A 21,558-nucleotide genomic window follows, 5' to 3' on the forward strand; every position below is an offset into this window, starting at 1 on the left:
GCCATTGCTTACTATCCCGCTTCATCCTTTTACGCTCATGGCTGATTTCCTTTAATGCATTCCTTGGAGGTGAGCATCCTCAAAAGGCAGGTTGAAATGAGAGTGTCAAGAGGCAGAATGCATCAGGAACACCTTTCATTTACATACCGATAAGATTAACATGTCTATTCAATCGAAAATGAACAATTTTCCCCCACACTGCATTATCAGTCACTGATATTGGACTGCATTGTTCCTGCCAGTATGGAAGTGATAAAAAGAGGAGAAAACACAATCCCTTGAGCCAAAAGCATGTTGAAGGCAAGATGAGTCAGGGCCTCAGCTTTTATTATTCTTAACTCGCTTTAGAAATACTCATTTCAGAGAACTGCAGAAAGGTAAAGTCACATTTTTCCCCTCCTTTCACAGTTAGGAAATTTCATAGTAGAAATTCCAGGGGATGGGGAGAGGTAGGACCCTATCCCAGTCATCACGTCTGAATGTGTAAGTGAAAGAGAAAAACTCCATCCCTGACATAGATGTGTGCTGCTTCTGCCAAATTTCAACTGCTTGCTACAGAGTGGAGAGTACCACCAGTGGCCATTGAGACAACTTAATGGTGGGCTAGGCAGAAGCTAGCCAGAAGCAAAAGATATTTTTTCTTAGATTCATTTGAAAATTTCAAAACATATGTAATTTTAAGCCGTCTTGAGGCTGACAGCTGTGGGGTGTGGGGATCACTAAGGACTTCAAGTTAGATCTTAGCACTACAAGGAATCTTTATTAAAGCATAAAATTAGTAACTAAGTAGTAGAAAAAAAGGAGGCTATGAAGGTTCTCTGTGTTTCAGCTAGCAAACTATTAACAACTGGTTTGAACCATCTTGTGCTAGTGATGTTACTTTTCATCTAAGTCTTATGAACAGGTCTGACTGTAGGGCATATGCAGACCAGTGAAAGATGCCCCAGGCAACTCTGCAGTCTATTACTTCTGTCATGGAAAATTTTGTCCCCCAGATGTTACATTTTGGCACAGATTTAGGGAAAGGTTGAAATCATACAATGAAGGATGAGCACAGAAATGCATAATAACAGATCATGTTAAATCGTGCCTATTTCATGTGGTTACATGTCAGCCTTTGTTGGTATGAACCAAACTCACTAACAGCTATATATTGACACCCTGCTAATGAGATGGTGCGTGACCACCCCAACGCAGTGAAGCCAGAGGAATGGTTGCAGCAAAATAAATTGTTATCACAACTGAACCACAGAGAGATAAACCCCTCTCCACTCCACAAGCCCTAACGTGCTTAATGAGGAATCCATGAAATAAAGCAAAATAGCTAGATTTCAATGTCATCCATACGCTCTGCCCTCCGTATGATGCTGATGTGACAGTAAATCAAAGGGACAGTATTGCCTTGGTGTCACTAAGCTCCATGCACATAAGGTGGAGGAAGAGTTTCCTTTGTTATCTCCCTATCCAGTTCTCTGCATTGTCTTTTTTTTTTTTTTTCTGGAAGAGAGATTTCTTTAATCTAATTGAATGTATTTTTCTAAGAAACTGCTCAACAATGTGGTGGAGACATGTTCTGTTAGAAAAAAAGAAATAGTTATTGCACTGTGCCTGAAGCAAAGGGTTTAGTCTAGTGAGACACCAAGACACTGGCACATTTGGTGAGAGACTTCTAATCGTTGGCCACTGAACAAAAACATGCTCTAATGATTTCTATGATCATCTGTGCTGAAAAATCCAAACACATTTAACTTAGCGGTAAAGATAAAGGTAAACATAAAAGAATAATTACTGTTACCTGAAAACTTTTGGTGAGTTTGAATGTATTTCAACTGATGACACTGGTTTAATCATTTTCAGTTAAAAGACTATAATGCTTCTGCGTTTCTAAGACAAATAGTGTTACTTGCCTTAAAACTCTGGAGGCTTGGCTTTATGCATAACTTGAATTATAGAAATAACCTGGCAGTTGTGCATTTTCTCTGATAGTGCTAGCTATTATTTTCAGTAGTAAAAGAAAGACCTCACTGTACTACTTTATTTACTGTACCAGCAAAACATCTGTAGTTACATGCAACTGTGTTTGTGGACATGAATTCCCAAAATCAAAGTCTTGAGATGTAGTTCATTGGGCTCAGTGGCATCTTACCAGGACTGTGCTCAGTGCAATCACAAGGGTGATAAAGATGGCGCTTTTATTTATCTCTTGTTCCATCCTGTCTGTAAATTTTTTATGTGAAGCTGTAATAAAAATCTGGCACTTTGGTCATTTCGTATTATAAAAAATTGATGTTGAGAGAAGAGAATCAGAGAAGGCTGTCCAAGGAAAGTAGTTGTATTTTTCTTGGTAATAGCTGTAGGACCAAAATATTGAAACCTTTTTCTTTTGCCCTCATGACTAAGTCCGGATTTCTCAAGTGTGTGCACATTTAATTTGAATGAAGTTTTGCTTTACAAGTGAAGGAGATTAAACAATGCACTTGGCAAAAAAAAAAATCCTAATTTTGGTGTACGAGTCACCTAGTACTGCTGGTACATGAATCATTACAAAGGAAACTCACCCTAAAGCCAGTTTCTCAGCCCTCGAAAAGTACTGCAGCTTTGCTCCTTACTTTATGCCCTGAGGTAAAACAGTTCACTAGAGGCAAAAAACTAAGGGTTGGATATGGGATTAGTCAAACCTGGTAAAATCCAATTTTCCTGGGTCTTTGGAAGCAGTCTAAAGCCATTTATAAAATAAACACATCTGTTCATATGTTATACCCACTTCCCTCTACATTACTTTGCAGTGACTATGAAGCAAATGTTTTCAAAGATATCCTGCAGAAGACTGGTGACTGACTGCCAGAGCAATAGCAAAGTGCAATGGCAAAGTGACACTGTTCTGGCCCTGAGACCAGCTGTGGGTTTTGTATGCACCTGTGGCTAGTAAATCTTGTCTGGTAGCTGAGTAAATTTGATTTTGCCCGGACATCGTACTGTGAAAAGTGTTCTAACCCTTTGCTGTATTTTTAGTGAAACTGGAATTTGATTTCTCTTTCTTACAGATGCCACATCTTAGTAAACATTTTTTACAGGTACTTCAATAGTTTCTATTCAGAGTATTCTTCATCTAATACAGTGGTTCTTCATCTCATACTTACAACTTCCCTAGCTTCCTTTTTCTGTCCTTCTTAGAAGACAGATGTTGACCACGCGAGTTTGGACACAAGGGGCAGCATTCACGTGACTGCTTGAACACAAGGAGGTTCCATATGATTAGATGGATTCATGGAGTGCAGTGGCAAAACCCTAGTGGGGTGGACTGGAGGTGGAAAAGGTGGAAAGGGGAGGTGGAAAAGGCAGGGTTGAGAGGCAGAAGAGAGTATAGGTGTAGGTTTCTGCTTTGAGAAACAAGCCAGGGACCAAGAGTGATTTCAGGGTTACCAGGATCCCTGCTGCCGTACCATTTCTTTCCTCCTGTTCAAATTTTCTAACAGGTAGCTCAACAGGGACACTGGAGTAGGTCCAAGGGGCTGGAGAAAGCTGGGCTGACACATGGCAGATGAATGCTGAGAGGAAGGCCAAAGACTTGAGGAGACATCTCAGGGCCCTTTGGATCCTTACTGTCACTGAACTCAGGAAAACCACCTTGCTCCCCACCAACAGACCTGGTGTGTGTTAAGGTGCTGATTTGGAGATGCAGGGTGAACGGTAGAAGCAGCTACGGGTTTGAATAATTAGGGCTCTATTTCTCTGTGTTGCTGGTTGCCGTCACAGTTGTTGTCAAGGCTGGCCCTGATCTGGTGGCCATATCTAGACTTAGGAGGTCAGAAGAATACTCAAATTTGAGGAGAATATCCAAATTTGTGCTTTCCTACAGAAATCAGAAAAGAGCACGAATTCTTAACCGTCTTATTGCACAGTCAAGTAGCAAACGCACACTCAAAAAAATCAAATAAAGCACTCTGCTCTGTGAAACACATAGCGTCCTCCTCCTCTATCTTTCCATGACAGCCATGTGTCACTGGAGCCGGCGGATGGTTTACCAGCCCTCTGGCTTTCACAATGTTCTCGGCGCTTCTCGCATACTTCCTGCATGCACATCCGTGCACTCATCCTCTGTTTTTATTGCTGAAGGTTAGTGAGGGTAAATGTAAGCCTCCAATGCCACTTTCTATGGCCAGTTTAGATCTCTCAGATAATCTCTCGTGAGGTCACCCACCTCTTCTAAATGTCATGCACGCATGTGATCTGAAAGCCTTCACAGGCTGTCCTCACGCCTGAATGACATCCCAGTGACTCAGGCACTAATGCCTCTGAATGAGGCCGCGTCTTAATTCTCTGCTTTGACTGTTTCTCCAATAAAACACCGCTGACCATCCTTGCACTGAGAGCTATCAAGCAGGGCAGTGGAAAGGGGTAAAGCTTTGAGGAGATCAGGAAAATGACACTGGACGGCACCACACAGTTGAGAAAATTCAGTCAGCATCAAACTCATATAGCTGTCATGACACAAATGGGACATTTGGGCTCTTCCCTGGCCCTTGAGAAGAGAAGACTGCGCTTTGCCTACGCTGTGTGCCCAGCAAGGCAGGTGAAAGCTGTGTGTGCTGCAGTCATGTCGTTGACCTAAAACCAAGGGCCAGGCGATCCGCTGGCTCAGCGCAGCACCACACCATCCGCATCGCTGAAGCTGTGCTGGTTTGCACCAGCAGTCACTCTTGCTTGCAGCCCTGGAGGATCAAGGGCAGAGAGAGAGACTTGGAAGAGCATAAGCTGCACGGGAGCAAAAAAGACGAATGGTGTCCTTCACCCTGTGGGACGGTGAACTTCATGTCCTGGATTGGTAATTCATGCATAAAGCCTATGGCTCACCAGTGCTCACCTGCTGCTCCAGAGCTCATGAAAGAGCGTTATTCAGAAAGGCATCAGGTGGGACTGCAGCCTCCCAAACCCTGTCCGCCTAGGGTGGTAGCAGGCCAAGGTGGCAAGGAAGGAAGACCAGGGGCCTTCCATTCCTTCCCCTTCTCTCCAGCAGGAGCCAGACCCTACCAGCCTGGTCTCTCCCATGGTCACCTCCATCCAGATCACTTGTTCGGAGCTTCCTGCCCTGCTGCCCTGCAGGGAGCTCCTCACATCTGTGGAGAAGCAGCCCAGATGCCCAGGATTCCTAGTCCTCCCCTGCAAAGCAGGGGCTACCTCAGCCCTCTGAGGGCTTCTTTAGTTTGGCTGTGTTTGCCACTGCAAAGTCATTCTGGCCTGCTAGAGCAGCAAGTGAACCAGCACGTTGGGGAAATGATTTTGCATTGCAGGATGACATGATTATTTCAGGAAACACGTGTATATTGATGGGGAGGCATTATTCCTCCAGAATTTGGCTCATTGTGTCCCAGCATTCACATTGGTTTTGCGTTGCCAGCAAATCTATACCAGGAGCAGCTTCCAGCTTTGCCAGGGAGTCTCTCTCCTGCACCTGTATCGACTTAGTGCAAGACAGGATGAATCCAACAGAAGAACATGGCTATTGTTAGATTCTTGCTTCCTGACTTTTTTTGTCTTACTGATATTTTACATGCCTTGCTCCTTCTCTTCAAGGAAAAACAACCAGAGGAAAGGCACAACCAAGAATGTAAATTCTTGATATCTTGATATCCAGAAGAGGAACTGTTTCTACTCTTCAAATGTCAAATAAGATAGAAAGCTACCCACTTTGTTTATCTTTATGTGAGGCAGAAGATAAAAAGAAAAAAGAAAAAAGAGAAAAGAAGTCTGATGTCAGCGGTGGTGGAGTTCATTTCCATACCACTCCAGTCAATTGTCAAAAATACGTTCTTTATGGATTGATCTCAGTACAAGTGCTCAATCGTGACATCCCTGGGGAGCAGCTTTTTAAACAGCAGTGATGTTGGGCAATGGCCTTCCAATGGCTTTTACTGTGAAGAGAGGTAGTGCTTTCAGGCAGACATTTGCTTGCCCTTTGTCCTGTATGTTTTCAGCTTACTGACATGCTCAGTAAATTTTCTAAACAGAGCAATTATGGTGTCTCCAAAGCATCACACACAAACATGCTTCCCAAGCTTTTTCCTATTTAAGGCTTTTGTTTTTCAGCAAAGCATCTCTATTTAGAAAATCACTTACGTGAATCACTAAGGCCTGATAAGACATACGCCTCATAGTTCCGAGGACTTTGTTATTGAAGGCTTATCATCATCAGAAGATCCTAGAGTACAGCCCTCAGAGGGATTCAAAAGACCATAAAATCTATCGCCTTGCCTCCAAGCCCAAGTAGCTATACTTGCCTGATTCTTAACAGATTTGTAAGGAATATATTCTTTACATCATACTTTAAAGATCCACCCATGATGGCAACCCTACACCTCCCTAGGCAACCTATCCTAGCATTTTATCTTTACTGTTAGAAAGCGCTTCCTAATAAAAAGCTGATGTTATTGCCCTGTATAAATGTAACATGTATTTATAGTACTACATGTGATGCTTGTGCAAGAAACCTACAACAGAGTAGAGCAATCAAATTAGAAAATTATATCAATCCTATAAATTTCCATCCTAGAGGTGAGAAAGCCAACCTTGTATTTCCCAAGGCATGATTAACTTGCATGCAGGGAGATCTTAACTGGGGGCCTTGGTCTCTTGTGATTCTTCTAGGTCAGATGACAAAAATAACGAGTTTCTTTCTTAAAAGAAAGTAAGCTGGTTCTTGCTGAACCCAAGCAAGAGATAAAGAGTCCCTCTCAGGAGAATTAGTAGCTCCCAGTAATGTGAAGCTTCACCTTCTCCAATGTGTATACAGACCAAAATCAAAACAGGACAAAAAAGGAAGAGGAGAAATGACTAAAAGTTTAAAAGTCAAACCTCAAAGCACTGCACCAGGCAGAAGGTGTAGCTCAGCACACAGTTTTTTGCCTTCACATGCAAGTAGCTCAGAGTATGCAGGCAATTGGTGTTCTTAGATATTACGTAAATCAAACGAAAAGAGTCAGCGTGAGAAAAGTGAGGGCACAAAATCTGATAATAGCTTCCCTAGCAATTCTTCTGATTGGGATTTTTGGTCACAATGAAATGAAAGGTAGGTATAAGAAATAATTGCCGGAGAGAATTTCTTGTCTGAATAGTCTTAGGAAGTTGCGATGAGGCCAGCAGATAAGATGAGTTTAAGATTTTCTGGAGCTACAGGTTACTACATATAGTTGTGTAGTGGATGTAGAAGGACTATGGCAGTTTTGGAAATTCTGGACATTTTTTTCTCTTAATACAAAATTTCATCACTAGTAACAATTCCAAGAAAATCCCTTTCTCTCTCTTCCATCCAGACTTATACAAGAAAGTAATTCTGACTTCGCAGTGGACCATTAGCATTCAACACATCAACCTCATCCAAAGGGATAAGCAGAACGAAGGCATCCATTTAGTGTAAGTTTTTAAAAATAATGTGCTGAAATGGGCCAAAAGGAGAAGAACTTTACTCTTCCATCCTTATACATAAGCCCCACAGCGTTGTCTGGTCTTATGGCAGTGCAGGCTTGCACAAGCCAATGTTAAATAGTTAAAGGTTGAATAGTTTGGCTCCCCTTGGAGCTAGCATCTGTGACCTTTAGAAGACCACACAAACCAGAAGCTGGTAAATATTTGTTTCTAAGAGAAACCCAAACAATTAAGAGCAACAAGATTTATTGACTGCAGTGACTTACAGCAGTGACCTCATGGGAGGACAATTGCCAGCACTTTCTGCATGTTCCTAAAGTACCCATTGCACACAACTGCTGTTCTGAACTAAATCGACAGTTTGGTGTCACTTTGATAGCAGAATCACCACAGTTTAGTAAGTAGGAAGGACATTGTCAGGAATGACAATAGCCATTAGGATTGTTTAGCTGCCAGAAGGGACCCTGGCTTCTAACTGCTCTTTCTGCCTTTGAAAATGCCCTGTCCGCTTTTGTCTTAGCAATGCCTATTTATTCTCTCCATTGGTCTTTGTAGTTGAGAATGTCAATGTATGGGAAACCACAAATGACTTGTAGGAACTTAAGTTCCCTGCAGTACCTCTTTTCTGGAGATTGTGCTAATGTGTTGTAATTCTGAAGGTCGTGGAAATGTGGTAGTTTCTCCAGTAACTCTTTTTTGAAAATATGAGGAAGATCAGGAGAAGACCCTACCTGCTTAGCTGAAAAAAAAAAAAAATTAAAATCAACATTTTTATCATTTAATGAAAACATTTCTGGAGAGTTAGGCAGTAAGAAACAATTCTACAAGCATATCTGCTTCTGAAGTAACCCAAGTGAAATCAGCAATTGCGACAGCAAGGGCAGTCATGCAACGCTGGTGGCTGAAGACTCTGCTCCCTAAAGCATCAGTAAAGGCTGCACCATGGGAGCTTCTGAGCACAGATTATTGCTGTCCTTCCCCAGCCTTGCTCACTAGGGCCTGCTTACCCCATACAGACCGCTGATGTAATGTCTACACATCAAAAGTTAATACATTAAAAATAACTTGCTGTATGTATAAACTTATCAGGCTCTCTTCCTTAGCAGATGAGGGGCTCAATGTAAAGGATCTGATCTTTAATACAACCTTTATTCCAATAAGACCATCGGTATCTGAATATACCCTGCATATCAGGTGAGAGAGCTGATTTATAAAGCTGAAAAATTAAGCTGAGATAGATAATCTGCCTCCCCAAACTTCTCTGTGGTAAGAACGTTGCGTTTCTGCTTGTACCAGAGCAGATGGCAAAATTCCCATTGACTTCAAAGGAGTCAAAACCAGGCCCTATTTCCATACAACTCTGTAAACTTTGAACTGGAAAATACTTATTAAATCACAAAGGTCATTTGAAGAAAATTGCAAAACATAACCTCCTGCAGAAGATCTGTCAGAGTTTTAGCAGTTGTTTTGTTTTATTAAAGGCAAATAAACCTGCTCGGGGAATAATGGACAGGTAATTTGTATGGTGATTGCTTTAATTTTCTTTTTATTATTTCTGCTTACAGTCTCTTAACCATAGTCAGAAGTAGTAGAAATATCAGAGTGTGCAGTTTGCTTGCATAGACTGCTTGTTATGTTACACGTGGTGGATGTCAGAAGTGAGTGGATATGGCTGTTTCAAGCATCTCCTGAACTTGAGTGTCTTCTTTTCAAGAGAGTGTGATCATCCAGCCCTGGAAATAATGTTAGGGCGTTGATGTTGGGAAGTATGAGAGAATATACTTAATGCAATCTATGTTTTTAAAAGATTTTGCTTAGCTAGTGTAATGGAAGTGCTATTCTAGCAGCGCACAGTAGCTCCCTGCATAGTGATGGGCTGGAAGTCTGCCTCAGGCCTAGTTTGTGAAGGTAATAGATTAATTTTGACTTTTTTTGTTTGTTTGTTTGTTTTACTAGGGCTGTAGGCACATTCATATGTTTCTGTGAGCTAAATGAAGGTAGAGAGATTATCTACTCCTCTACGTATATAAACCTACTTACCTTTTAAAATCAAATTTCCTCTGAACAGATTTGTCATTTCCATAGTGCAAATTAAGGAAATTTTATTTGCGATAACTTGCTTGTTGGACCATAGTTCAGTGAAGAGGAAGACTGGAAGAGTCCAAAAGGCAGGGAAGTCATGGTTGTTCCCTGTCCACCTTGACCGTGTCAAGATGGTCAACATCAGCCTAAACTACTGTATTGCTGTCATTACACAACCTCCAGAAAGTGCTAGTGTTGTCATTACTTGTAATTTTAAGTAATTTGAAGCATATACATTTATTTTTAATCTCCTCTCCCTTTCAATGGTAAGATATCAAATTTACAGAATTGTATAGCTACTCCATTTAACCACATTTCTCATTTAACTGCAACTCTCGTTAACATCCTCCCCTTTGACATGTCAGGATCAGAGAAGATTCCTTGACATCGGTGCTGCTGCCTCAAATGGAGGAGGAGGATGCAGCTGGACTAATTTTGTGTGTGTGAGGACTTTGGATTTTCTGGAAAGAACACGGCACCCTGCTGAAGTGTATTCCGCACCCTCACCTCAAAAGAGCACTATCTCTTTAGTGCAAGAGGAGTTTTGCCAGTTCACCTAAGAGGGCAACTCTGGTTGCCCTGCTTCCCTCAGGAGGGAATGTGCTTGCCCCAGGTGCATTGCTTGGTATCTCAGCAAGGCTGGCAAAGCCCATCCAAGGGCTGCTGGCTTCTAACGTCAGACAAATCCCATGGCTCTGCTGAGAGACATCTGGTGCCCTTGAGAGATGGACCACCTGGGAGACCAACAGACAGAGAAGTCTCTGCAGTATCAGGAAGCTGATTTGGTCTTAAGCCTTTCAAACTTTACGTTTCCCCTCAGAGGGTTTCACAGGTTTCAGGTCCATCCGCCCTATGTTTTTCTGTCTTCAATTTAGGATTTTTTTGTGTGTGACAGGACAGCTAACATACAGCGATGACTTTTCCACTTCAGGCAAAATCCAAAGGTCCCCTGAAAATTCTGCCATTGTACCAAAAAAATGCTGCTGCACTGTCATGCCAGGCACATAGTGCTGGAGCTCGGAGCATGGGCTATCTATTTCACTTGCTTCAAGAGCCACTTATGTCAATCCTTGATGTAGGCAGATGAGACCAAAATAAATTTGCTGAAAAAAAAAGTCAGTATCTCTACAGCCTTTTGAGCTGGTTTTAAGTAGACTATGTGTGTTTTTTTCTGGGCAGGAAAACCCTTGCGCTTCCATGAGGAAGTCAATATTTGCATTGTTGCTGGCACAAGAACTCTGAAGTAAAAATGAATAAAAATGAGCTCTTAGTACATTAGCTCTTGGAGAATCCTTTGAGGATAAGGGGTTTGCCTCACCGCTATCCACAGCTTACATATGTGCCCAGTGTGCATCCAGCTCATACCAGGGAAAAAGGGGAGATGACTGAAGCCACAGTGTGCCAGGACTGTCCTGGAGAAGAAAAAATGACATATGCTGTTCAGTTCCTATAGCTACCTTACAAATTTCTTACAGGAATGGAATTTAGAGACTATGTCTAGTGTGGAGTGAGATGTCCCTCTCCCTGTTTGGTGAGCAGGTCAGCTTATACCACTATGGGACTGGCTCTGAGCTCAGCCTAACAAATGACCAGTAAGGTTTGCCAGTCAAGCACCATTCAGAAAGTCACAAAGATTGGGAGGGTGGATAAAACACATCCCATCAATGTCTTTGCCACATTCCAGTATAGCTTTATTCAGTCAGAAGTCATTAAGACAAAAAGCCCTCTACAACCTTGGTGATTTGCCATCCATCACCATCCTTTGGCACGTGCAATTCGTTCCAGCTGCACTCCACCTGGTGCGAGGGCTGGGGTGCTCTCCCTTAGCTGTATCTTCCACGCTCAAAGCTGAGTGCTTGTAAGAGAAAGAAATAGGATCATCAGGTGCAAGTGCAACCCTTTCAGTCCCAAGGGCGAGCCGCAGAGTTGCAGACCATGGAGGGACCGAGTCCAAGTCACTAGGTAACATGCTGCTGCTGCTAACAATGATGACAGAGATGATGAAATAGCGTTCAGATTTGAGGAATGTGTTTAGTGATCAATTGAGTGTGGACATCAGGGTCTCATTATCTGGTAGAGCAACAGAGCTAAAAGCAGCTGATTACACTGTAACCTTTACTTTGCTAAGCAACAGTCTATGTCTTAGAGAGTGAATGTGAGTTAGGGAATAGAGGAGGATGGAAGAGCTGAATCCTAACCAGCTAATGTGAAAAGCACTTTGATTTCAGAGAGATTTCTGCAGCCTGCATCAAACTCCATGAAGGCTCTCAGCTTCACTTCTTCTCTATGGTGTTCTGATAGAGGAAAATGTCATTTGTGTTTTCTCCTCTGTGGTCCCAGAGCACTGGTTGTTCCTTTCATTTCTATCTCTATAAAAACAAATCCCAGTTCTAATTACAAGTAAATGCATTAAGAGGTCATTGCAACATGGGGAGCCAGTCTCCATTTCTTTATCAGGAAGGAAATGGGGGACCTGACTACCCAGGATATGGAGGAGGCTGAGGTACTCGATGAGTTCTTTGCCTCAGTCTTCACTGGCAAGAGCTCCAGCTGCACAGCCGAAGTCACAGAAGGCAAAGGCAGGAATTGGGAGAATGAAGAACCGCCCACTGTAGGAGAAGATCAGGTTCGAGACCATCTTAAGAACCTGAAGGTGGACAAGTCCATGGGACCTGATGAAGTGCATCTGCGGGTCCTAAGAGAACTGGCAGATGAAGTTTCTAAGCCACTATCTATCATATTTGAGAAGTCGTGGCAGTCTAGTGAGGTTCCCATTGACTGGAAAAGGGGAAGCATAGCTCCCATTTTTAAAAAGGGGAAAAAAGAAGACCCAGGGAACTACAGGCCAGCCAGTCTCACCTTTGTGCCCGGCAACACCATGGAGCAGATCCTCCTGGCGACTATGCTAAGGCACATAGAAAGTAAAGAGGTTATTGGTGACAGTCATCATGGTTTCACTAAGGGCAAATCTTGCCTGACTGATTTGGTGGCCTTCTATGATGAGGTTACAGCATTGATGGATAGGGGAAGAGCAACTGACATTGTCTACCTGAACTTATCCAAAGCATTTGATACTGTCCCATGTGACATCCTTGTCTCTAAACTGGAAAGACATGGATTTGATGGGTGGACCACTCGGTGGATAAGGAATGGGCTGGATGGTTGCACTCAAAGAGTGTGATCAATGGTTCAATGTCCACGTGGAGGCCAGTGACGAGTGGTGTTCCTCAGGGATCAGTACTGGGGCAAGTGCTATTTAACATCTTTGTTGGTGACATGGACAGTGGGATCGAGTGCACCCTCAGCAAGTGTGCAGATGACACCAAGTTGTGTGGTGTGGTGGACACGCTGAAGGGAAGGGATGCCATCCAGAGGGACCTTGGCAGGCTGGAGAGATGGGCCTGTGAGAACATCATGAAGTTCAACAAGGCCAAGTGCAAGGTCCTGCACGTGGGCCGGGACAATCCCAAGCACAAGTACAGGCTGGGCGGAGAACGGATCGAGAGCAGCCCTGAGGAAAAGGACTTGGGAGTGCTGGTGGATGAGAAGCTCAACATGAGCTGGCAATGTGCGCTTGCAGCCAGAAAGCCAACTGTATCCTGGGCTGCATCAAAAGAAGTGTGGCCAGCAGGTCGAGGGAGGTGATTCTGCCCCTCTACTCTGCTCTTTTGAGACCCCACCTGGGATACAGCATTCAGCTCTGGAGTCCCCAACACAAGAAGGACATGGAGCTGCTGGAACGAGGCCAGAGGAGGGCCACGAAGATGATCCGAGGGCTGGAGCACCTCTGCTATGAAGACAGGCTGAGAGAGTTGGGGCTGTTCAGTCTGGAGAAGAGAAGGCTCCGGGGTGAGTAAGTAAGACTTCCAGTACTTAAAGGGGCCTACGGGAAAGCTGGAGAGGGACTTTTTACAAGGGCGTGTAGTGATAGGACAAGGGGCAATGGCTTTAAACTGAAAGAGGGCAGATTTAGATTAGATCTAAGGAAGAAATTCTTCACTCTGAGGTTGGTGACGCACTGGAACAGATTGCCCAGAGATATTATGGATGTTCCATCCCTGGAAATGTTCAAGGCCAGGTTGGATGAGGCTTTGAGTAACCTGATGTAGTGGAGGGTTTCCCTGCCCGTGGCAGGGGGCTTGAAACTAGATGATCTTTAAGGTCCCTTCCAACCCTAACTATTCTATGATTCTATCATTTTCTTAGACTTGAGATGTGGATCCCAGTTATACTGGTTTTGTATAGGGTACATGTGTCACTAGGAGCACAGAAACCATGTCAAGGTGGACTGGGCTCTCTGCAGTGGCGGCACAGCTGGGAGCTGCTGGGCATATCCAACCACAGACAGAAAGGCAAGACCCTGACACCCTCCTGGTAGTGGTCATACAGCCTGAAGCTGCAGTGTGGAATATTAGATGTTCCCAAGTAGATAAATTTTGGGAACCCAGTTCAACCGGTGTTTTGCAAGGTTCAGAAAGGTTCCTTTTACAGCGAGAGGGCCTCCACATGCAGAAGTGACCTGTGAGCAAGGCAACTTCAGCTGGAACTGTATATGTCCTCACCATGCAAAGCCAGCAGGCACCACAGTCTCTGAGCAGCCCTGAGTTGGAGGCAGAGTGAAGGTCCCCCTGGTCCCTCCCTGCCCCACGGGGAAACACAAGGGCTTGATGAAGGGTGTCTTGGTGCCACCAGATCATCACAGCAGCAGATAGACCCCAAGCAGCAGGTGAAAACTGCCCTCTGCTGTGAAGTGCTATGAAGGCCATTAGTACATCTGCTCTGAAATGACCTTGTTAGAGTACACCTTCACCTTTGTTATCCTACATTGCCTGACTCAACCCACTGCAGTCCCTCTGACACAGGAACCCGAGTTAAAAACTATCCTAATTTGTTCTGTATTCATTGGGGAAGCTCATGTCTAATCCACTGAGAGAGCAATAGAAGCTGTAACTACATCTGTCTTCATGGGAGGCGGGAAAACAGGACCTGAAAAAAAGAGAAACGAATGAAGCACAGGCTGATTGAAAGACTATTATTTCATGTTGCCTTTCACAGTTTGACAGAGCATGGTTTCTCGTGTCAGTGTAGTTAGGGCTAGCATAACCCAGCTGGGGCATGGCACCCCCAGCCAAGGTGTACCAATGGTATTTCCTCCTTTCCTCCTCTTTTTCCACAAAATCACAGAAAACTGCCATGTAGCCACAGCTTAGCAGATGTAGTCTTGCAGCAGGCTTTGGCTGGGATCCCTGCTCTGACTGTCGATCACAGGAAACCTCTTCTCTCCAGTGACAGGAGGAGGCTTGCACTCAGCTGAAGTTTCTTACCAGCATTGTCCCCAGAAGCAGACCCCTCCTAGGTGGCACATGGATGGATATGGTGTGCCCGAGGGTTTGCAGATCGCTCCGACAGGCCAGGAGATGCGCTGCCACCAGCTCGTGCGGGACAGTGTCCTGTGGACAGATCTCCATCTTCTTCACATACAGACCAGGTGAAAGGAGTTTATAACTATGTGTGTGTCCAGCCTCCCCCTGCCAAAATGGAAACTTCACATCCTCAGCCCACCATATCCAAGCTGGTATCTTTCTGCTGCACTTTTATACACAGACATGATCTCACCATACATTGCTTTTAGCTGTAAGAAAATTTCTCCCTCTTACTACTTTGTTTTTAAAGACTGCTTTCCCAGGATAAACATCTTTTGCTTTAAATAGATGGGGTGACCCAAATACTATTGCGAATGATTATTCAAGGATGGAATATGGACTCTAGTCCAATGATTTTCACAAGATAACTTAAATCTACATGATCTTTCTAATTAGTAGTTTGTAGAAAACTTATATGCTACATCATCCCTATTACATTCATTGTCTTGCTCACTTTTGCTGTGTCTGTTCATGCGGTACGTTATCAAGCATCTGAAGCACTTGCTCTGTTGTCCTCTGGACTGCACTGATTTCTTCTGGAACGAAGTGCAGTTTTGAAATCCTCCGCTGTGGATTTTCGTAATGAACATTTTTCAGTAAGTCATTTGATACTAATGAACCTAATTTTACTTGTACAACTCTTTTTATAACCTTTATTCTTAAAAAATAATTGAGAAAATTTACAATGGTAATTGAAGTGTTTATTAACTTGCAAGATTAAACTGAACATGGCATTGCAATTCAGGACATTTTTCAGCTTTGAGTAGGAAAAAAAATAATTGCAAGTGTGGAAGCCAACATTTTTCCCAGCACCCCTCTGAATATTCTTTTTTATTGCAGACTGAATACTGTAGTATAGTAATGATTTCAACAGAAAATATACAAAAAGCCTGAAATCTAAATCTAATTTAAAGTCTAAATGATGCACATGATTAAAAACGTACTGTCTATTCCCAGCAAATCATCTGTCATTGAAACACTAATGTTTCTCTAATTTTAAGCACCATCTAGTGACTCAAACATTAGATCTGATCTTCCAAATTATGCCTGAGAAAAATAAGATCATGGCTTGACTGCATCCCACCTAGTGCTAGATCTCTTCCTGAGACTCATAAGTTAGCTGTTTAGTCACAGTCTGCTTTCTTGTTAATGGACATTAAATATTCCTCCAAAGGTGCCGAAGACCCGAGCTGCTTCCTGGACGTAATTTGTTGACAACGGAGGGTGCCAGCTCAGCAGGCTCCCTAGTTAGACAAAGCTAACTGTCTAAAGGTGGAGCAGGGAGAAACCTCATTTTGATAATGATTTTTTTTTTTTTTTTTTGTCACTCCAGAGCAAGCAACTGGAAAGGGTTTGGCTTTATTTCAATTATAAGTGAAAGAAAAAAATATCTCTGGGCAAATAAACAGCTTTATAAGGATCATGATTCTTACTATTTCTATTAGCCAGCTTGCCTTGAAGATGGAGTAGGTCTGAATGGGAATCGCACAGTAAATCTGCATGCAGTTATAGGACCTGCTTATCTGGCACTGGTATTAAATCAGCTCAGTTAATTCAGCACCGGCTCCTGTGGCAACACACTGCAACCAACTGGCAACCGACCTGTATAAACTGCAACCGATGTGCAGAATTCGGCTGGAGAGCAAGTGATGCGCAACCAGCTTGGTTGACACGGCACCACCCCGGGCATGGGCATGGACATGCAGACTGAGCCTCGCTTGGCCTCTGTGAAGTTACAGTGCTTGTGGTCGGTGCTGTGCCGGTACTTTATACATGCCAGAAACACCGGTCCAAGCCTGGCAGCGCCTAGGACTTGATGAAGTAGAGGAAAAGCCACCTTGTCTTTGCCTGGGAGTGCGTCACTTGGTGGGGGAATTGCGTTTTGACTGCTGCTGACAATACCCACAGCTGCCCATGCCGCATCTCTGACCTGTTACTGGTACATCTGGATCCAGAAGAAGCAAGATTTAATTAATTATGCGCCTTCAGTCCCAGATTCTGTGGCTTACCGTCATGCATGAAGCACTTTGCCAGTCCTGGAAGGCTGTTGGCAGTGGCTCAACAACAGAAAATCAGTCCAGTCTCTGTGTGTCGGGTGGGCACCACCTGCCATGGGACTCTGCTGGTGGCGGGACCCTGGCTGCCTGTCTGGCTGGTGGCTGGCTCCCAGCATCTGCCGCGCTCTGGGTTGGGGCACTACATCTGCTTGGGAGGCCATGGGGTGACAGAGGCTGAGGACCCAACCTAGGCTACAGAGACTTCTCTGCTGTTGTATTTTTGCGTTTCCACCCACCCCTCTCCGAGCGTCAGTTCCTGGTTGGGTCACCTCCCAGCCCCTCGCCTCAGAGCAAGCATGGCAGCACAGGCCAAGGGCTGACGGAGGACAAGGACTTTTGGCGAAAAGGAGATGGTGCCAGGAATTGCTTATGCCAGAACTGCTGCGGAAGCGCTCCTCAAACTCCAGCCTGTGCTGAAGGCGCATCCCCCGTGCTCCCCAGCACTCGCTGCTCAGTCTTCTTCTGGCGAAGGTGCTGCAGCGCGGTGCCCAGCTCGCTGTTTCAAAGCAGTGGAGGTTTATCTGCACCTCCCGTTATTGAAATCTGGTACCTTATGGGGTTAAACTGGGGAAAACAGTATCAGTAGGAGAGGCAGCATTTGAGGTGTGGCCCCTCATCAGCAGCATGTGTGACTGCTGAGGGGTGACAGAGGTACCCAGTCTCCTGTCTGTACAGACTCAACTGAAATACTCCAGAGATGTCACAATGCAGACTTAGGCAAAGCCACTGGGAAAGAGAAACAAGGCGTCCCTTTCCTCCTTCATCCTCACTGCCCATGCATGTTTTTTTCTGCTAGCTGGGGGGAAGATTTTTTAGCAAAATCCTGATGTATGATCTGTAACATTGTGATGGAAAGCGGATTCAAGCAGGAAATCAATTCTCAGAGCTATATAGCAATTAAGAACAATGGGTTTGGAGACTTTCCCCACAAACAGAGCAGAGCATGTGTAGGTATCAGTCTGCTTAGCAAGACAGTTTAAGCTCACTGGAAGAGTAGCATGGCATGTATGCTCCACATTAGGATCCAGTCAGCTCCTAAACACCCCTCAATTACAGGGATGAGCCAAAATTTCATGACATCACATAAATAAATATAAGCAAATACAGTAAAAAGGCTTTACCTTTGGCTTGAACGAAAGGTGAAGTTTTTCACTCCTGAGGGATCTTCCTCTGCTCTTAAGTCTGCTGGCTCTTGATGCAGCCTAGTGCTCTGGCATTTATCGGCCCTGTTGCTTTGCAAGTCCTCAGTGTGTTTGACCTGGAAAGAAAGGTGTCAGGAGGAGATTCCTGAACACCTCAGCCCAGAGTTACACAGGGAATAAAAAAAGGAAAAAGAAAAGCAAGCTTCCAGAGGTCAGAACACGTAGCCTGCCCAGAGCTACTATTCCTGGTAGAAATCAGACCCTGAAAGGCGTGGGTGAAAATCAGAGATAATCCCCCTATACGTGCTTCTAATTGGGACAAACTGAGAGTGAGAAAGCTGAGCGAGTCCGCTCTGGCCCATCCCCGGGGCCTCCGGGTTTGTTCCCAGCTGGTAACCGAGAGCACAATTATGCAAAGCCTCCTCTATAAACAGATTTCGGTTTATTACAGCCAAAGTGGGGGAATCTATTTTTGTCACTGCTTTGTGCGAACGTGTTAGCCTTGTGATTTCCAGTCAGGTCATTCCAAGTCAGCTGCTTTGGCTGCGGCTGTCAGTGGAAGCTCCTTCGTCCACCCGGTCCCCGGCCCCTTTGCTCGCCTGCCCGGGGTTGGCTCCCGGGCTGGGGGAAGGAGGGGATGTGCCTGTGGCTATTCTGGTAGCTGTGAGTTATGGTGGTGTCATGTGAAGCAAAGAGCCCAGAAATGCATGTCAAATCGAACCAGTGACTAATCATGATATTTCGGTTGTCTTAGTGCCTACCGGGCAAAGATTTATGGGCTTACAAAATCTTCACGTAATAATCCCCGGGTGCTGATTTGATCTTCAGCTGAGGCTTCGTAAAGGAGTGCAAAAAGAGGACGAAAAGGGGGCAGCTGTCCCAGGGGCGGCGAGGTCTAAACTCCTCCAAGTTTGAAATACAAACAAGAGAGGAGAGAAGCCGGCGCTCCCTTCTCATCGCTGTCTGCTCAGAGCCACGCGCTGGCAGCCAGAGGGGATCTATTTGATCTCCCTGCGGAGCAAGAAGGGTCGAGGGCAACCGCTGAGCAGATACAAAGTGTCATTTGTTGGGATTGTCATCTAGCTCCCTCATCTGTCACCTGATGGCCAGCCAAGCAAGTGCTCCGCACAACCGTGGACCATTCATCCTTGCACAAGCGACGGAGGAGAGAAAAGTAAGCATCCTACAGCTGTTACGACAGTCAGCTGTTTTTTCTATAAAGGAATGCATTGAATTCACTACAAATCTACTAACTGTCCCCTCATGCCAGGCAAGAGATTGATTTTTTTGTTTTGTTTCGGGTTGGGCTTTTCCCTAACAGCTGGAGATCTGCTGGGCATTCAAGCAATGACTGTTGAGTAGGGCAACTGTTTCAATATCTAATTGCATTTTAGCGTTAATAACTCAAGGGGAAAGCCTTGCATTGACCACCATGAGCTATTTCCTCTCCTACTGCAAAGCACACTGCACTGCTGTGCTCACCCAGTACCAGACCTTGAGATCAGAGGGCTTTCTGTGCGATATTTTGCTGAAAGTGAAGGAAAATGAGTTTCCTGCACACAAGTCCTTGTTGGCATGCTCCAGTGACTATTTCCGAGCCATGTTCAAAAGTTATACCCAAGAGTCTAAAGCCAGTGTAATTCACCTGCAAGTTGTCTCACCCACCGGTCTCCAGCATGTCCTGGATTTCATTTACACATCCTTGTTGCCTCTTTCCTTTGAAAGCCTGGAAGATACCTTGGAAGCTGCAAGCTACCTGCAAGTGACTGATGCTATTGGCTTGTGCAATCAATACTTAGTTAACAATCTTGCCTTGGAAAACTGCTGCTTCTCTGCCAACGTGGCCAGGAGATTCTACCTGCCGGATGCTGTAGCAGCGACAGAAAAATACATTGTCAATAATCTCTGGAAGCTGCTGGACTTGGATTTGTCGGGACTGCTTGAGCTGAATTTCAGGTCTTTTCTAGCAGTGATTGAATCACCAGATCTCCCCATGGTGAAAGAAACACGCCTGTTGAATCTTGTGCTGCTGTGGCTGAAGCAGGATAAATCCAGGCTGGCTCACGCTAGCAGCCTTTTAGAGCACATAAGGTATGGCCTCATCCCGGTGGAAGAGCTGAGAAAAACCTACACACAGTCAGAAGTGCCCCTCTCCGCAGGTATTAAGTGCCTGATCATTAAAGCAATAAATTACCATACATGCGTTTTCAAACAGCCTGTCCTGCAGGACAAGTCCACCACGCTGAGGAACCAGAAAACTCGGATCATTCTGCTGGGGGGAGGGACAGCAAACGAGGGGCTCATCACCGATGTGGTGGCCTTCGACGTTTACAATCACAAATGGCGAGCTCTCACGCAGGTGCAGGACAGGGTGCAGAACCACAGCGTGTGTGTGGTGGGGAACTTCCTCTACGTCTTGGGTGGGGAAATAGAAAGTGGTGCCCTGGGTGATGTTAAAAATGGAAAGATCTTATCGGTTACAAACCAGGTCCACCGTTATGATCCGAGATTTAACACGTGGACTCAGATCACAGGGATGCTGGAAAAGAGGTGCCAGTTTTCCTGTTGTGTCCTAGGCAAGGACATCTTTGCCATCGGTGGAAGGGGTGAGGATGGGTCATTGCATTCGTCTGTGGAAGTCTATGATATCAGCAGGGACAGATGGACAAAGGCCAGGGAGTTGCCATGCAAGATACATGGCCATGCCAGTGCCATTTGCAAGAACACTATATACATCTCTGGTGGCAAGTACTCACACCCAGCTGACACAAGCAAGGACGTATATTCTCTCAGCTCTCTTGAAGGGCAGTGGATAAAACAAGCTCCCATGAGCATTGCTCGGTTTGGGCATCAGATGGCAACGATCCGAGAAGCCATATTCACCTTTTTAGGATTATATGAACCGTTCTCTGAAATAGAAAGATACGACCCTGATCAAAACCAATGGACTCGGTTAAGACCACTGATCTATGATCGATTTTGCTATGGCCTGGCAGTGGTAGAGGAAACGGCTCTTCTTATCGGGGGAAAGAAATGGCAAAACTCAAGGGAAGTCCCCACGCAAGACGTGGTTGGCTATGACATTGACAATGATGGCTGGGAAGAGATCTGCAAAGCCCCCTTGCCTTGGTGTGGGCTGCAATGTGCAGTGCTGCAGCTTTCTGAACTGGCCGACGAGCAGGACAGCGACAGCCAGCAGAAGAGGCCACCGAACTGCTGAGCTCACACACTGAGGAACGGTCATCCCAGGAGATGAGCCATCGGTTGATCTGAGAGAAGAATAAGAAAATTGCAACGGCACTGAAAGTGACAGAGTGGAGGTTTTGCTTTGATAAGCCGTGCACTTGGTAGAAACTGGCATGAAAGTCTGGCTCCAGTGCAGGAAAAGATGCTGGGATATATAGAGTTGGAAGCTGATCTCACGGAGGAAGG

At 44.9% G+C, this 21,558-nt stretch overlaps 1 protein-coding gene across 1 annotated transcript; it reads left to right on the forward strand.

Moving 5' to 3' along the window:
- Positions 1-19,558: 19,558 nt before the first annotated feature.
- KLHL34 (kelch like family member 34) lies at positions 19,559-21,346 on the forward strand. Its single transcript, XM_009984731.2, has one exon. The coding sequence runs from the start codon at positions 19,559-19,561 to the stop codon at positions 21,344-21,346; it is 1,788 nt and encodes a 595-aa protein (XP_009983033.2).
- Positions 21,347-21,558: the final 212 nt, after the last annotated feature.

This window comes from Tauraco erythrolophus, chromosome 1 (genome assembly GCF_009769465.1).
Source record: "Tauraco erythrolophus isolate bTauEry1 chromosome 1, bTauEry1.pri, whole genome shotgun sequence".
Taxonomy (NCBI): Eukaryota; Metazoa; Chordata; class Aves; order Musophagiformes; family Musophagidae; genus Tauraco; species Tauraco erythrolophus.

What these genes read in the sequence shown, in the direction of transcription:
- KLHL34 (XM_009984731.2), top strand. Translation starts at nt 19,559, where the DNA reads ATGAGCTATTTCCTCTCCTACTGCAAAGCACACTGCACTGCTGTGCTC.